The sequence below is a fragment of the Phyllobates terribilis genome, unplaced genomic scaffold (genome assembly GCF_046119375.1).
Source record: "Phyllobates terribilis strain yellow unplaced genomic scaffold, ASM4611937v1 Scaffold_1__5_contigs__length_1240528914, whole genome shotgun sequence".
Taxonomy (NCBI): domain Eukaryota; kingdom Metazoa; phylum Chordata; class Amphibia; order Anura; family Dendrobatidae; genus Phyllobates; species Phyllobates terribilis.
In genome coordinates this window covers 17,638,781-17,656,696 of record NW_027362761.1, presented here as the reverse complement: position 1 = coordinate 17,656,696, position 17,916 = coordinate 17,638,781, and the positions used below count along the sequence as shown (strand labels likewise).

At 45.7% G+C, this 17,916-nt stretch overlaps 1 protein-coding gene across 1 annotated transcript in view; it reads left to right on the top strand.

Annotated features, from left to right (window-relative positions):
• CPAMD8 (C3 and PZP like alpha-2-macroglobulin domain containing 8) overlaps window positions 1-17,916 on the top strand; it is a 265,715-nt gene that overhangs the window by 217,929 nt on the left and 29,870 nt on the right. Inside the window, exons 37-38 of the mRNA XM_073656527.1 lie at window positions 16,452-16,526; window positions 16,697-16,802. Coding sequence (XP_073512628.1) covers window positions 16,452-16,526; window positions 16,697-16,802 — 181 coding nt within the window. The remainder of the gene's footprint in view (window positions 1-16,451; window positions 16,527-16,696; window positions 16,803-17,916) is intronic.

Here is a 17,916-nt window from a genome sequence, read left to right as displayed (position 1 = left end):
CATCCCTGCGGGTCACAAAGACGTCGCCGGCCGTTTCCAGACCCCTGATGAAGCCCCAGCCATTCTCCATGTGGAACTTTATTACGGTCCCGGTGATGCAGGGACCGCGGGCGGCCCGGGGATCTTGACGGGCCTTGCGCTTCTGCTCAGCACTCTGGGCCTGGAGCCGCTCCTCTCTAACGCGCCTCTCTCGCCGTTCCTGCTCAAAGGTCACCAGCTGCTGGTGGCAAGCCTCTAGACGACGGACTGCGTCCGCCCGGGTCTCCTGAGTGAACCCCATTAAGTTCTCACCGGCGGGGTCCCACTCAAATTGGGCGTCTTCTAGTGGGGGCGGGGTGACCTTTACGGGCTCCGGAGCTGGTATCAGAGGCTCGCGCGGGGGCTGGGTCTTCCATGGCTGACCGCTGGTCAGTTCGGCCGGCCACTCCAGCGGTAGTCCATCCGGACCGGTGTGCTGGGCAAACAGGTCCGCGCCCAGCGGTGGTATGGCAGGGGGCCCCGGGTGGGAAGCAGCTCCCGGGGGCACTCGGCCTTGCGACCATGCCGGGGGTCTTTTGGTTGTGCCCGGTGGCGGTCTCGTCCGGGAAGGGGGCGCTGGTTTGGCAACAGCGCCCGGGTTATCTAGGCCTTGCGACCGGGCCGATGACGCTTCTCTCTTTACGACGCCCAGGGTCAAGGGGCGTGGCGCCGGGCGGGGCGTGGCCGCGGCGCTCGCCGCTTGAGGCCTAACTGGGAGCAGTGACGGCGCGGCAACAGGTGCGGTGAGTGGGGCTTCGGGTTCTGCGACGGGAGGCTGGGGCAGGCTTGCAGCTGCTGGGCCTGGGGTGGTAACGTCCCCTGTACTTGCCTCGGTCCTCGTGGCTCCCTCCGCGACGCTGTTTCCGGCCTTCACTCCTCCTGCTCCGTCCTCAGAGGCAGGCGGACTCCGAGGTGCGGGTGATACCTGCCACTGGCGGGTTTCAGCCTGCCGGGCCAGTTCCTCTCTCTACTCGATGAGCGCACCCCGCTGTGCCCGGACCATCCTCCGATCCAGGTCCTCCAGCGCAGCTTACGCACGCTCCGGATCTCTAGGGAGCTGCGCTAGGATCTCTGCCAGGCTGCAGGGCGGTTCAGCCTGCAGCAGGCTCCGTGCCAAGAGGTTGGTGTTGCTGAATGCGTCCATTCCCGGGTGCGGTCTGTCTAGACTGATCCAGGCCGAGCCCTGCCCCACAGTTTTCTTCTCTTCCCACCCCCATTGGGGGTGGTCCCGGGGCAATCTGGTGACAATCACTTTCAGGGGCAGCCCCCCCACCTTGATGGACATCTCCACAGCCGCGCTCATGGCTGTTGGGGGTGGGCTCCTTCTCTGGCGCCATTCTGGGACCTGGCCCACGATGGGAGGTGGCCTCCTGTGGTCTTTTGGCACGCACATTATGGCGCTTGTTCTTCTGGGGCGGGCGCCATTTTTAAAACAGTCAAACAGTCTCTTTTCAGGCGCGCAATACCCGTTTGTGGCGGGTTGGTAACGACCCTGCCGACTACGCCAAAGCTGACTCACCCCCTGGGCCGTGGGGCACGCGGATCCGGGCAATAGGGGAACGATGGGGGTAGTAGTGGCGGCCCGGTCCCGCGGCTCAGGGTGGTCAGACCAGTGGTAGTCTGTTATGTGCTGTTGATAATGTCCGACTACGCCACCCGTGGATTGTGGCTATTATGAACCGCCGCTGCAAGGCAGACCGCTGGGGCTGATGGTGTGTGCAGCCAAAGTGGTGTAACTCCCCACGGAAAAAGTGCAGCCCCAGGGCAGTGTAGTGGATGGTGGGGGTGATGGTGGTGAGAGTCCCAGTGCTGATAATGCTGGAGGGGCGAAAGAGTGCACAGACAACGTACTGCAATCCAATGTCTTTTACTCACAGTTCATGTGCTCTGGGTCACCTCTGTACAGGTAGTGACCACTCGAGCCATGCTGCGTCCACCAGGTGTGGGGCTCGGTCAACTCCCAGGCAGCTCAGAAGTATGGCTCAGGACCTCCTTCAATCCTTCCCCTGGCCTGCCTCACCAGTGACCCACTTTTGTCCAGCTACCGTGGATCTGCGCGGATAAACGTGGGTCCCGTTCCCCGCTGTCCTATATGGTGCCTTCCTAGCAGGTTTGATGAGGTGTCGCACCAATAAATGATCACGACCTCCGGTCTTTGGCTGAGGGTAGTTTCTCCTCCACCAACTTGGGATCCGGTACCCTTAATCTGCCTGACCCTTCACCCGGTATTCTCGTGGGTTCTTAGGGTCCCTTCCACCTTCTTGTTCCTGAGCCCTCCTGTTTCTCTGTCTCCTTTCCTTCTTTCCTGTTCCTTCTTCGCCTGTTCCTTCAGCTCCTGTTCCTTCTTCTCCTCCTTTCCCGGCCTCTTCTCTAGGCCCTCCTCCGAGCGGAGCTCCTACAGAGCCTCCACTCCCAGTCTTCTCCTCTCACTGAACTTCTCAACTGACCCAGAACTAAGATGGTGCCCACCTTTTATACCTTCCCCTAGAGTGTGAGCTCAGGTGACCAGCAACCAATGAGCTCCTTCCTATGCTCAGGAACCAACCCCTATCTGCTCCTACATCACCGGGTTTTCCTCCCCCCTCCCCACTCCAGCCAGGGACATGGTCTGTCGTGCCTTTTTTTCTGTCCCTCGGAAATGGGGTGAGTGTGCTGTATGCAGCTAACTGAGCCCTGGTCCACACTCCATCCTTACCTGGGAGTGGGATATCACACCTCTGGCAGAGGTGCAATACCCCTGTAGCGGCCGAACCCTCGGGGCGCTACAGATACATTGGGGAATTGGGAGGGATTTGAAGGGAATGAAGGGCATGTGCTCTTATGTTTTAGGCTCTGCCCGCAGTACGGCAGAGCAAAGTGTGCAGGTGCGAGCCGGCAATGTCTCTGTGCAGGCGCAAGATTTCGTCCGGCTATGTGGTCTCATCCACATCAATCAGAGCAGGAAGACTGCAATCAGAAGCCGGGAGGAGGGATAGATGCAACAGCAAGGGCGCTTATCGAACCGGACCGGCAGGATTTAGATAGAGTGCAGGAGAGTTTCAAAACGTTTTTGAGGAATATACAGGGGGAGTCAGGGAGTTATATTCCCCTATATGGAATTCAGCACAGGCGCTGATCAAGGTTGCTAGTCTAAGTTCACACATGGTGAACGCTTTTTTTATTATTTAAAAAAATACATTTTTTTTTTACATAACATGTTAGTTTAACCTAACCTTTATTAACCCCTTAATAACATCTGACGTACTAATACGCGTCTGTGCCCTGGGACTTAAGAGCCAGACCCGTATTAGTACGTCATCGCGATCGCGCGTGCACACAGGCTGTGCGGGCGCGATCGCCGCCGGGTGTCAGCTGATTGTCACAGCTGACACCCGGTACTATGTGCAGGGAGCGGTCACGCACCGCTCCCAGCACATTAACCCCCGCGATGCTGCGATCGAAGTCGATCGAAGTCGATCGCGGCATTGCGGGGGCAAGGGGAGGTGATCGGCGATACTCACCTCCTCTTCCGGCTTCCAGCGCAGTCTGCAAAGGCTTCCCGGGTGTTGCCATGACGACCCGATGTCGTCATGACAACATCCGGGTCACCAGAGAGCAGGAAGATTGCTTGGACATGCACAGTGCATCTCCAAGCAATCTTCACACTGTGCACTTCTGACAGCCTTCATGGCATAGGGATGGTGCTCCATTCCTGTGCCATGCAGGCGATCAGAAAAAAAAAAGTGAAAGTCCCAGAGTGGGACAAAGTAATAAAGTGTATAAACTGTGTGAAAGTGGAAAAAAAAAAAAAAAAAATGTGCAAAAATATTATAAAAAAATAAAAAAAATAATACACCAAAAATAAAAATATAATGTACCCATCAATAAATATTATTATAAAAAAAATAAAAAAAAACAATAAAAGTACACATATTTGGTATCGCCGCGTCCGGAACAACCTGACCTATAAAACTGTCCCACTAGTTAACCCCTTCAGTGAACACGGTAAAAAAAAAAAAAAAAAAAACAAGCAAAAAACAATGCTTTATCACCATACCGCCAAACAAAAAGTGGAATAACACGCGATCAAAAAGACGCATATAAATAAAAATGATACCGCTGAAAACGTCATCTCGTCCCGCAAAAAACAAGCCGCCATATAGCTCCATCAGCCGAAAAATAAAAAAGTTATAGCTCTCAGAATAAAGCGATACTAAAAAATATTTTTTTCTATAAAATAGCTTTTATTGTGTATAAGCGCCAAAACATAGAAAAATGATACAAATGTGGTATCGCTGTAAACGTACTGACCCGAAGAGTAAAGCTGCCTCATCAATTTTACCACACGCGGAACAGAATTAAAAAAAAAAAAAAAAAAAAACAATTCCTGAATTGTTGGTTTTTGTTTATTCTGCCTCCCAAAAATCGGAATAGAAAGCGATCAAAAAATGTCACGTGCCTGAAAATGGCACCAATAACAACGTCAAGTCATCCCGCAAAAAACGAGCCGCCACATGACTGTCTGCCAAAATCTGGAAAAATTATAGCTCTCAAAATATGGCGATGCAAAAACTAGATTTTACAAAAAATGCGTCTTTTAGTGTGTGACAGCTGTCAGTCATAAAAACCCCATATGATTCTGGCATTGCTGTAATCACACCGACCCGAAGAATAAAGTCGTCTAATCACTTATACCGCACAAGGAACGGCGTCAAAAATAAACTCTTGAGTTAGGATTGGGCTAGGGTTAGGGCTGGGTTTGGGGCTAGGGTTGTGCTGGGGCTAGGGTTGTGCTGGGGCTAGGGTTGTGCTGGGGCTAGGGTTGTGCTAGGGTTAGGGCTGGGGTTGGGATTTTTTTCAAAAGTAAGAAAAAAAGATGACGATATGGCGACTAGTGTTGAGAGCAAGTGCTCGCTACTTGAGTTTGCATCGGGTGCTCTGGTATGCATTTAGTATCGTGGGTATTTGAGTGACATGCTTGAGTCTCTGCCCCATATGCTTCGCGGCCAAAAAACTTTACGGGGATTGCCTGCCATGCACGAGCGATCCCCGCATGTTTTTTTTTGGGTGTATAATAACCGTGAAACATGCGGAGCAGGGACTCGAGCATGTCACTCGAGCACACGCTGTACATGGTGCATACCTGAGTACCCGATGCAAACTCAAGTAGCGAGCACTTGCGCTCAAGAATAATGACAACTTATTCAATATGATGACCTAATGTAAACAAATAATGTGCCGTACCTCTGGGTTCAAAATGTTCACTATACACCTTAATAAAATCTTTGAGGGGTATAGTTTCCAAAATGGGGACACTTGTGGGGGAGCTCCACTGTTTAGGCACATCACGGGCTCTCCAAACGCGACATGGTGTCCGCTAACAAATTGAAAATCGGCTCAAATTGTTAGCGGACGCCATGTTGCGTTTGGAGAGCCCCTGTGTGCCCAAACATTGGAGCTCCCCCACAAGTGACCCCATTTTGGAAACTAGACCCCCCAAGGCACCTATCTAGATGCATAGTGAGCACTTGGAACCCTCAGGTGCTTCACAAATTGATTCATACAAATGAAAAAGTGTTTTTTTTTTCACTTTTTCATTGTTACGAATCAATTTGTGAAGCACCTGGGGGTTCCAAGTGCTCACTATGCATCTAGATAGGTGCCTTGGGGGGTCTAGTTTCCAAAATGGGGTCACTTGTGGGGGAGCTCCAATGTTTGGGCACACAGCAGCTCTCCAAACGCAACATGGTGTCGCTAACAATTTGAGCCAATTTTGCGTTAAATTTGTTAGCGGACACCATGTTGCATTTAGAGAGCCGCTGTGTGCCCAAATATTGGAGCTCCCCCACAAGTGACCCCATTTTGGAAACTAGACCACCCAAGGCACCTATCTAGATGCATAGTGAGCACTTGGAACCCTCAGGTGCTTCACAAATTGATTCATACAAATGAAAAAGTGTTTTTTTTTTCACTTTTTCATTGTTACGAATCAATTTGTGAAGCACCTGGGGGTTCCAAGTGCTCACTATGCATCTAGATAGGTGCCTTGGGGGGTCTAGTTTCCAAAATGGGGTCACTTGTGGGGGAGCTCCAATGTTTGGGCACACAGGGACTCTCTAAATGCAACATGGTGTCCTCTAACAAATTTAACGGAAAATCGGCTCAAATTGTTAGCGACACCATGTTGCGTTTGGAGAGCCGCTGTGTGCCCAAACATTGGAGCTCCCCCACAAGTGACCCCATTTTGGAAACTAGAACCCCCAAGGCACCTATCTAGATGCATTGTGAGCACTTGGAACCCTCAGGTGCTTCACAAATTGATTCATAAAAATGAAAAAGTGTTTTTTTTTTTCACTTTTTCATTGTTACGAATCAATTTGTGAAGCACCTGGGGGTTCCAAGTGCTCACTATGCATCTAGAAAGGTGCCTTGGGGGGTCTAGTTTCCAAAATGGGGTCACTTGTGGGGGAGCTCCAAAGTTTGGGCACACATGGGCTCTCCAAACACAACATGGCGTCCGCTAATTATTCAAGCAAATTTTACAATCAAAAAGTCAAATGGCGCTCCTTCCCTTCCGAGCCCTGCCGTGCGCCCAAACAGTATTTTTTCCCCAAATATTGGGTATCTGCGTGCCCAGGGGAAATTGCACAACAAATTTTGGGGTCCATTTTTTCTTGTTACCCCTGTGAAAATAAAAAAAATTGGGTCTAAAGTAACATTTTTGTGAAAAAAGTTAAATGTTCATTTTTTTCTTCCACATTCAAAAAATTCCTGTGAAGCACCTGAAGGGTTAATAAAGTTCTTGAATGTGGTTTTGAGCACCTTGAGGGGTGCAGTTTTTAGAATGGTGTCACTTTTGGGTATTTTCTGTCATAAAGACCTCTCAAAGTGACTTCAAATGTGATGTGGTCCCTAAAAAAATGGTTTTGTAAATTTTGTTGGAAAAATGAGAAATCGCTGGTCAACTTTTAACCCTTATAGCTCCCTAACAAAAAAAAATTTTGGTTCCAAAATTGTGCTGATGTAAAGTAGACATGTGGGAAATGTTATTTATTAACTCTTTTGTGTGACATATCGCTCTGATTTCAGGGCTTAAAAATTCAAATTTTGAAAATTGCAAAATTTTCAAAATTTTCGCCAAATTTCCGTTTTTTTCACAAATAAACGCAAGTGATATCGAAGAAATTTTTCCACAATCATGAAGTACAATATGTCACGAAAAAACAATCTCAGAATCAGGGGGATCCGTTGAAGCGTTCCAGAGTAATTACCTCATAAAGTGACAGTGGTCAGAATTGTAAAAATTGGCCCGGTCATTAACGTGCAAACCACCCGCGGGGCTTAAGGGGTTAAATTGTATTTATGTTTTTTTAAATAAATTTTTAATGTAGCCACTGGAGGTTGCCATTTTACTTTACATGTCTGCATGGGTCGCTGGACGACACTTACAGTCTGCAAATACTGCAGCGCCTGGGCATAGGTGACAGCAGTAGGACACCTACCCTATCTATTGCATTGTAGCCACATCAGCTGTGTACTGAGCACGCGTCTGTGGGCTGTCCAATTCACAGCTGTAGCTGCGGTCGAGTGCCATTGTATTATAGCCTGGAGATGTGCGAGAGTGTTAGCAGGAAGGCCACAGAGAAGGATATTGCAGTAGTTGAGGCGAGAGATGATGAGGACATGTACTAACATTTTAGTAGATTTCGGGTTTATGAAAGGACTGATTCTGGAAATATTTTTGAGTTGGAAGTGGCAAGAGCTTGGATGTACAGTTTGAAGGACAGGAAAGAGTCGAAGGTAACTCTGAGGCTGCGGACTTTTATTCCTACGGAAAGGGTGGTGTCGTTAATTGTGATAGATAGATCAGGTAGGGGGTTAGGCGAGATGGAGGAAAGATGATGAGTTCCATTTTGTCCACGTTGAGTTCTAGGAAGCAAAAGGAAAAGAAAGAGAATATGGCTGATAGACACTCTGTGATTCTGAACAGCAGAGAGGTGACATCTGAGCCAGAAAGGTAGATCTGAGTGTCATCAGCGTATAAGTACTGGAAGCCATGGGACTTTGAGCTGTACTAGGCCAAAGGTATAGATTGAGATAAGTAGGTGTCCCAGAACAGAGCCCTTAGGGACATCAACAGAGAGAGGGTCGGGTGAGGAGGTTTATTGGAATAGAAGACCTTAAATGTGCGGTTAGAAAGGTATGAGGAGATCCAGGAGAGGGCAAGGTCTTGACGCCAAGAAAAGGGAGGATTTGTAGTAGGAGGGAGTGTTCGACTGTGTCGAAGGCGGAGGACCGGTCTAGAAAGAGGAGTATAGGGAATTGTCTGTTAGCTTTGGCAGTAAGTAAGTCATTAGTAATTTTGGTCAGGGCAGTTTCGGTGGAGTGGTGGGGACAGAAGCCAGACTGTAGGTCATCAAAGAGTGAGTTAGATGTGAGGTGGAAGGAAATTTTAGCATCGACATACTGTTCAAGGAATTTGGAGGCGAACGGGGACTGCAATATGGCAGGAAAGCTGGACATAGAGGTCAGGTCGAGTGATGGTTTCTTCAGGATAGGTGTGTTTCATGGCTTGCTTGAAAGCAGAAGGGAAGGTACCAGAAGTTAACGATAGGTTGAAGATAGGTGTGGTGGGACAAGGCTGGGACTGGGACAAGCATGGTGGTGAGGTTGGAGAAGAGGTGGGATGGTGTGGGGTCCATTGCACAAGTGGTAAAGTGGGATTTGGAGAGGAGATGAAAAAGTTCTCCTTCAGTGATGGTGGGGAGGAAGGTTATGGGGAGGAACAGTGGTCTGTTATGCATAGGGGCTGTTGTAATTGTGCAGTAAAAACTTTAATCAATCTTATTTTTGAAATATGCGGCAAAGTCTTCGGCAGAGATGAGGGAGGTCGGAGGGGGTGGTGTTGAGTGGAGGAGGGAGTTAAAGGGGTTGAATAGCTGTTTGGTGTTGCTGGATAAAGAGGATACAAAGGTGATGAAACAGTCTTGTTTAACAGAGGTGAGGGCCAACTCGAATATGAGAGTTGCTTTTTTGAATGCAGTGAAGTCTTCTTGCAAGTGCTTTTTCTTCCAGCGCCGCTCGACAACCCTGGATACTTGCCAAAGCTTTTTAGTGAGGATGTTATGCCAGGGTTTTCTATTGATTCGACACACTCTGCCATGTACGAGAGGGGCGTCCGAGTCAATAGCTAATGTGATGTCTGTGTCATGGAGTGACGATATGGAGAACAGTGGTAGAATAGAATCAGAGAGTGTGTGAATATCTAGATGTGAGGTTGCAGCGGGGTTGCGCTAGTTGTTGGACATAGGGGGCAGGTGAGGAGGACAGGGATGAGACAGTTAGTAGATGGTGGTCAGATAGGGGGAGAAGTGAGGTTGAAAGGTTACGTAGGGAGCAGAGGTGGGTAAAGATGAGTTCTAATGTTTGTTCGTCCGTGTTAGTGGCTGTGGAGGTCCACTGGGTAAGATGAAGGAAGTGACATGAGTTTGGAGGCTGCAGGCTGGCGGGTGTCAGTGAGGATGTTTAAGTCACCCATGATGATGGTGGAAATTTCAGCAGGGAGAAAGTGTATGTGTATATACAGTATCTGTGTATGTGTCTGTGTTTATGAGCATGTCTGCATGTGTGTGTGTGTGTCTGCGTGTGTGCCTGTATGCATGTCTGCATGCATGTCTGCATGCGTGTCTTTGTGTGTATCTGCATGTCTACGTATATGCGTGTGCGTGTTTGCATGTGTGTCTTTGTGCATGTCTGCTTGCGCGTCTATGTGCATGTCTGCGTGCATGTTTTTGTGCTTGTCTGCGTGCCTTTGTGCGCGTGTCTGCGTTTCTATGTGTGTGTGCGTGTCTGCATGTGTGTCTTTGTGCGTCTGCATGCGTGTCTGCATGTGTGTCTGTGTGCATGTCTGCTTGCATCTACATGTCTGTGTGTTTATGTATGTCTGTGTGTGTGACTGCATGCATGTCTTTTTTGCATCTCTGCATGCATGTGCTTGCCTGCATGCACATCCGAAGACTTATTATATTTGGGGAGAGATGGGGAAGAAATTTGTGATGACAGTATGGGGAATATGTCTGAAGAAACAGTATGGTGAGCGAGGGGGGGAGAAGGGGTATGGGCACAGTATGGGAATCGAAGGGGGAGGTAATGTACGAGAAAACAGTATATACTAAATCTATTATGCTCTTTCACATATGTGTTAAGGAATTCCATTTGTCTTTCCAAGTTTAAGAACATACAAGTGAAATTAACCCCTTTGCGCACCTTGCCGTAACTATGTCATCATAGGGATGTGCTTGTATGGAGCGGATTCAGGAACTGAGCGAGCAGATGTCGGCTGTGATGCATAGCCAGCATCTACTGGTAACAGCCATGATTACTACTGTTTTAAATATTTAAATGCCCTTGTCAATCACTGACAGCAGCATTTAGATGGCTGGTGCATGCACTAACCTGCTCCCATCAGCCCCCTGTGACGCAGTTGCGGGTTACTGATGAGTTTCCATGTGTTGTTGCCATGTTGGACATTCTATGAAGCCCAGCCTGAGGTTGGGCTCCTTGGAAGATGTTGCAATCAAATTGCCGGACGTTATTACAGCAATCTCACTTTGTAGTGAGCGGTGACTGTAACTTCTCCTTGCATCTGACCCTATGACACGACACGAGTGCCGGCAGGGAGAATGAAACGTAATTTTCTCCCTGTAGCCAACGCTTTTCCTGTAAGATGGCTAACCACACTTTAGACTCTATTGACCTTCAGATTAACCATATATCTGCAGATAAATAGTGTTTCTCAAGGTGACAAGTTACCCTTAGGCTGCGTGCACACTATGCGTTTTTCAAGCGTTTTTGCCGCGGAATTTCTGCAGCGAAAATGCTTAAAAAACGCTTGGTAATACGTGCCCCATGGTCCCCAATGATAATCCGCATGTGCTGTGCACATGCTGCGGAGATTTCCGCTGCGGATTATCATTGCGGAAAAATACGCAGCATGTCCATTAATTTTGCGGACACGCAGCGTAATCGCCGCCATTGATTTGCATTGGACCTCGTGACATCCACATCACTACATGTGCACATGCGGATATCACACGGTTCAATGTGCGGATGGTACCCAGGTCTGGAGAAGAGGAGACTCTCATCCAGACTCGGGTACCATAGAACCTGTTAAAAAAAGAATTTAAAATTAAAAATAAAGATTATACTTACCTTCTGATGTCCTCCCGGTGTTTTCTCCGCTCCGTCTGGTCTGCTGTATGGGTCGCGGTGTTGTGAAGGACCTGCCATGACGTCATTGAGTTATGTGACCTGTCACCTGTCCTTCACACCACCGCGAGCCGCCCAAGACACCAGACGCAGCGGAGAAAACACCGGGGGCCATCGGAAGGTAAGTATAATCTTTTTTTTTACATTTTTTACCATTCTTATTCTTTTTTTTTTTAACTAACTTGGTCACACTACTATAAATCCATGCCGGTTGCATGGATTTATATAGTGTGAACAAGTTGTCAAGCACTTTTCCAAGTGATGCTAAAATGGCTTGGAAAAGCGCTTGATAAACCGAATGCAAAAATGCATGTGAAGAACGCTTGACAAACTCTTCTACCTGACAGGAAAAACGCATGTAAAATCCGCATGCGCTTTTCCTGCCAGGGAGAAGCGGAAAAAATATGCAGCATTTCTGCATCGTGGGCACATAGCCTTAAAGAGGTGTCCAGAACACTTGTAGGATTTCACTCTCACTGGCTAACATTGTGTAATGTACTATTAGGATTTGACTGATTTTACCCTCTCTGAGCCCATCACATTACCAGTGCATATGCAATTTACAAAGAAACAATAACATGCCACCTGCTTTCTCTTCTGCTTCTCTCATTGTTTCAATTGAGAAACGTAGACTAGAAAGAGGTTGGCACATGATTTTAGGTAGGCAAACTGTTTATGGAGCGGTAATTTCACGAATGCAGAGGGTGTAAAAAATAGCTGAATCCTAACAGTAGCCTAAGGGTATGTGTACACGGTCAGAAATGGCTGTGGATTGGACACAGCACACTTGCGCTGAGTGCAATCCGCAGCGGCCAGATGTTAGAGCATAGTGGATGGGATTTCAAGAAATCCCATGCCCACTATGTGGCTCCGTGCTCCTGCGGCTCACCTGCGGACACGGATATGTGGCGCGTCTCCACAGGCCGCAGCATGTCAATTTCTCTTGTGGAGACGCTAGTCTCTGCAAGAGAAATTCTATCAGTGCAATGAACACATGCGGATTCACCTGCGTGCATTATAATAATAGTAATTTTTGTAAGGTTCAGCTTTTGTCAACACAACTTGCTGTTTGATTAGTTAGGCAAAACTGAGAATAACATGCAATTTCCAATTCAGACTTTTTTGTTCTAACATTGTGTTCTGTTCCCATATCTCTCTAGTAAGCTTGGTTTTGCTCCTGTATCCATGCAGTAAGCTCAGTTCTGGTACTGTATTCATGTAGTGAACTTGGTTCTGTAAGCTAATCTATGCATTTAGCTCCTGTCTGTTCCTGTATTTATGTAGTAATCTTTGTTCTGGCACCATATTTATGCACTAAGCTTGGTTCTGTTCTCGTATCTATGTAGTAGGCTTGGTTCTGTTCCCATATCTGTGTATTAGTTTCTTTCTGTTCCTGTATCTATGTTCTGTTCACATATCTTTGTACCAGCCACCATTATGTTTAAAGCCTGTTACCTTTTCTGCTTTAATGCAGTGGCCAGAAATAAGCAGGCTGAAGATGGGCTGCCACAACTCTAGGCCCACTGCTTTGTGATTGCTCCTAGGGCAATATTTGCCAGCCAGCCCCTGTCTCTGTGTGACGTAGCAGTGGATTTTACAGTGTAAGTATATGAAGCTTCAGAACAAGGCTCCATATCCTTACATTGTAAAAGAGACATCCGGTTCATGCATAGAGCATAAAGTGTGCCGGCTGGTCTGAATTGAGGTGACGTCATTGAGGAGAGGAACCTAACAGTGCTGGATCCTGGAGAGAGCAGCAGTAGGTGAGTATATTAATACACTCACACTACATTACTTGCACATATGCACACATTTAATGAAGAAAAATATTAATGAGAGTGCTTCTTTGACGATGTAGATGCCCCTGTCAATCTCTGACCGCGGCATTTAAATGGTGCAGCCACCTTTGTACGAGTGCACCTACTGCCATGGGCCTCCGGTGTCAAAATTGTAAGGAACCGATGGGTTGCCATTGCTACCAGAGGCCTGCTGAAGTCCCATGTCTCTGCCATTTTGACTGTCCTGTGAATCTTACCACAGGATGAACACTGAGATTTGTCCTATGTACTGCAATACTTTGGTATTGCAGTATGGTATGTAATCAATTAGATGATCGTAGGTTTATGTACCCTAAGGGGACCATAAATAAAGCTAGAAATATAATAAAAGAAAAGTTTTAAAAAATATAAAAGAATAATTTAAAGAAAATTTAATATTTTGAATCACTCTCTTGAAGAATTCTAGCACATTTAGGTTGATGAATATGACCCATTGTTCCTAAGAGGAGCTATAACAGCAGATAACCAGTTTGAGTGCCATCACTGTCTAAAGGTGCATTCAGACGTCCATACTAATTGGTCCGAGATCGAACTGCAATGCACGGATTGGCCGTGGTCTCCTGATCCGAGCATTACAACTTCATAGAAATATATGAAGCTCTCACACTCGTGTTGGGGGGGGGCGGTATGGCCAGTCGGTGCATTTCGGTCCGGTTTTGGACCGATTTCTTCAGATGTCTGAATGTGACTTATGGGAAACAGAAAGGAATAATTCTAGTGGTCAAAAGTGTACAAAAATTTGGCTCACTGAGCAATGGAAAAACATTACCTGGTCAGATGGATCCAGGTTTCTGTTGAGTCCTGCCGATTGGAGGGTCAGAATTGCGCACAAGCACCATGAAGTGCTTAAAGGGGTATTCCCATCTCCAAGATCCTATCCCAATATGTGGTAGGTGTAATAATAATAATATTAGCAAATACCTCCAATTAGAAATATAGTATAGTATTTTTGATTTGCTATGCCACTTACCTCATGTGCAGACAATACAGGATCTTAGGTATCCATGGTTACGACCACTAGCAGCTAGCTAACTAACTGTCACTTTATCAGTGGACGTAACCATGGATACCTAAGGTCCTGCGATACCTGCACATGAGGAAAGAGAAATAGCGAATCAAAAATACTATACTACATTTCTAATTGTAGGTATTTGCTAATATTATTATTATTACACCTACTACATATTGGGATAGAATCTTGGAGATGGGAATACCCCTTTAAATCTTAGGTTGGGGATACTTTAGCTGCGATACTGGTCACACAGCTAAAGATTGCTAGGTGTCACTGCAACAGCTCAGCGCAATACAAGTGAATGCCACCTGAGGGCATGGCAACCGCAATAAGCAGGTCGCAAATATAGTAACTGTACTCAGTTGGATTTTTTGTGACTTGTCTGTTGCAGACGCAGAACCATCCACTTATACTAGGCTACAATGTAGCCATGATACCTAGCAATCTTTGCCCACGTGATTTATCGCTGTCAAAGTTGCCGTGTAGCCCTAGCCTTAGTATGGCTCAATGATGTGGGAATGTTTTCTTTCTTTGTACATCATGGGTCCCATAATTTTTTTAACGCCCTCTCGACGATCTCGAGCTATTGCAACTTGATGGATGAAAGCTCTGTAGGAAGATCGAGCTTGTGCAAGTCTAGAAAGATCCACCAGGGTCTTCTCAGCTGTTATCTTGATAGTATTTACTGTAATTGTTTGTGCTATGTATATCCCTTTCACATGTAAAGCGCCATGAAATAAATGGCGCTATAATAATATATTATAATAATAATAGTATCAAGCCATAGGGTGGCTGGTCTTCCTCTTCACCTTGGGTCCTCTAATACTTGTGGATACTTGAATAGTAAAGCTTATAGCCAATCAAGTTCAACCTTTTATTCAACACATAGTTGCTATTTCCCTCTTCAAGGTAGTGGGTACATTTAGACCAGCAAAAAACAAACTTATTAAAGGGAACCCGTTGCTAAGTTTTCCAATAAACTAAATCTGCTCTATAACTGCAGTCTATTGACCTGTATGTAAACCCTGAACTCCCCCTGCATATCACAAAAAATACATTATATACTTCTGGCATACGGCGCAGTCTGGTCCGATGGGCGTCTTTTTTCTTTTATTGATGCCTCCTCTATGACACGTCATCCACATCAATCAAGCCAGGAGGACAGTGATTCTGCAAATAGAAGAGGCGCCAAGAAAAGGAAAAAAGACGCCCATCGAACTGACCAAGACGTATGCCAGAAGTATATAAGGTATTATTTTTACATATGTTGGGGAAGTTCAGGGCCAAGATACAGGTTGATAGACTGCAGCAATAGAACAGATAAAGGTGGTGGCTTTAGTTTATAATGGGAAAACCTGGTGACAGGTTCCCTTAAAATTTTAGAATTACCGTAATATACAAAAAAAAGGTTCAGTGCTTAAAAAAATAAGAACATTTGAAATAATAAAAAGAAATACAGTACATAAAAAAAAACAAAAAACTGTGTAAAAAAAAAAAGGGATATATACAGAAACGTCTTACAAATTAGATCCATGAGCAGTTAGGGCAGAGAAGATTAGCACAGAAATGTGGACTTACCTACAGTACATGTTGTCTCTCCAAGGATCTAACAATGAGTTTCTCTATATGAGATGTTATAAAGGTCTCATCCCCCACCTCTCTCCCATCATCCAGAAACATGTAGTAGGAGGATGGCTAATTGTTTGCGAAGGAAGGTGGTGCAAAAACATAATTCTAATTATGTCATATTTTCCAACAGGAACCTCATAGTGGAAGAATATGACTGCAATGTTTCTGAGCTTACTTTCACCATAACACACCAAAAATGACTATCCTATATCCATAATTAGAGTTGATGTTACATTTCTATGGTTTCCTAAGGCTGAAAATCCCAACACTTGACCCCACAAAAGTGTACATACCCCCTCCCTCAATCATAGGTACATCCATGGATGATGTTGATACCAGTTTATTATCGATATGTCAGGGAAATATGGCATTTCCATTTCTTCTTTATGAGGTCTCTTAGACTAGAGAGGACACATCTGCATGGGGCAGTTATATTTACCATTGATCTATTAGCATCTCTTTGCTAACGAGGATGTTCACAAAGTTTGCCCATCCAGAAACTAATTAAATGTATCTACAGACAGGGTAAAGGCTGCCTCGTGTCCAGCGTCTGTTTGCATGAGTTACGTTATACATCCATTTTTTTTTTCAACAATTCCATTTGTCTGTTCCGTTTTTAGCAACAGACAAATAGAAAGTCAAACCAGTGTGAACTGAGCCCTGTTTGTGGTATTTCAAATGTTTACCCACTTATTTTTACTTTTCAGCTGCTCTTGAATAAACAGATAGGGCTCAAACGCTATGAAGTTGAAGGAAGAAAAGTGCTGTTCTATTTTGATGAGGTGAGAAAAGTAACTTTTTTAGATACAAAGTCCCACATCAATAATCTCCAACACATCATTTCCACATAGACGAAACAGGATTTGTGCAGGTTTGTCCACTACTTGCCTGTATTGTCGAAAAAAATACATTATTCAGCTTTTAAAGGTATTCTGATGTCTTTTTCCTCCAGATACCAAGTCAGTGCATGACTTGTGTGCAGATGCAGGCATTCAGGGAATATATTGTAGGAAAAACGTCCCCAGTTCCTGTGAAAATCTATGATTACTACGAGCCAAGTAAGTGGCATCATTATATTATTGCTATCTGTTTGTACTTGTTTTCATACACAAATCAGTGTGATCATCTAGGAGAAATCTGCTTACAGCCAATCTATAGCCAGAAAAAATATTTATAGCCGACATAATGCTGGCAATACACATAAGATAATTGTAGTCCAACAGTAATCTCTCAGAGTACGCGGCTACCAAACACCTCTGGGAGCAGCTTATCCCCCCTAAAAACAAAAAGATCGGGCACTGAATTTTAAAGGGGTTTTCCATTTACACCAAATATCTGTGGAATGCAAAATATGTTTTTATTTTATTAATAGCAAAATGTCTCCTTACTTTGTCCTCTTTGATGTCTGTGCCCCCACTCTCTACACCTGCTAATTTACATCCCAATGAAGCAGTGATCGGGCATGTCGGAAGTTTCATTTCTGAGTTTAGACTACACCTTTAGATTCCTCTGCGCTGTTTCATGGCTCTGTTCAGTGCACACCATATCTCCACCTAGTGCAGCTGCCCATCACGTTGTGCATTACCCCCAAAAATAATGATTTTTATTCAGCACCCTTCCCCAAGATCCAAACTAAAAGCCCTCTTCTCCTGCATCCACCATTTCTGATTGATTGTTATCACTGTAGGTATCATAATTCTCTCTGTTCTTCTCTCATGTTGAAAACAGTAATTGACTGGTGCCTGAATGAGCCATCCAGTGAGCACCTGTAAGTGGAACAGTGCAAGCACTAATATATGCACAGGTGGAGCACAGGAGCTTTGTACACTGCTCAAAAAAATAAAGGGAACACTTAAACACACAATGTAACTCCAAGTCAATAACACTTCTGTGAAATCAACCTGTCCAGTTATGAAGCAACACTGATTGAGAATCAATTTCTCCTGCTGTTGTGCAAATGGAACAGACAACTGGTAGAAATAATAGGCAATTAGCAAGATACCCCCTATAAAGGAGTGGTTCTGCTGGTGGTGACCACAGACCATTTCTCTGTTCTCATCCTTTTTAGCTGTTGTTTTGGTCACTTTTTCATTTTGCCATTGCTCTCACCCCTAGAGGTACAGTAGCATGAGGCGGTATCTACAGTACAACCCACAGAAGTTGCTCAGGTAT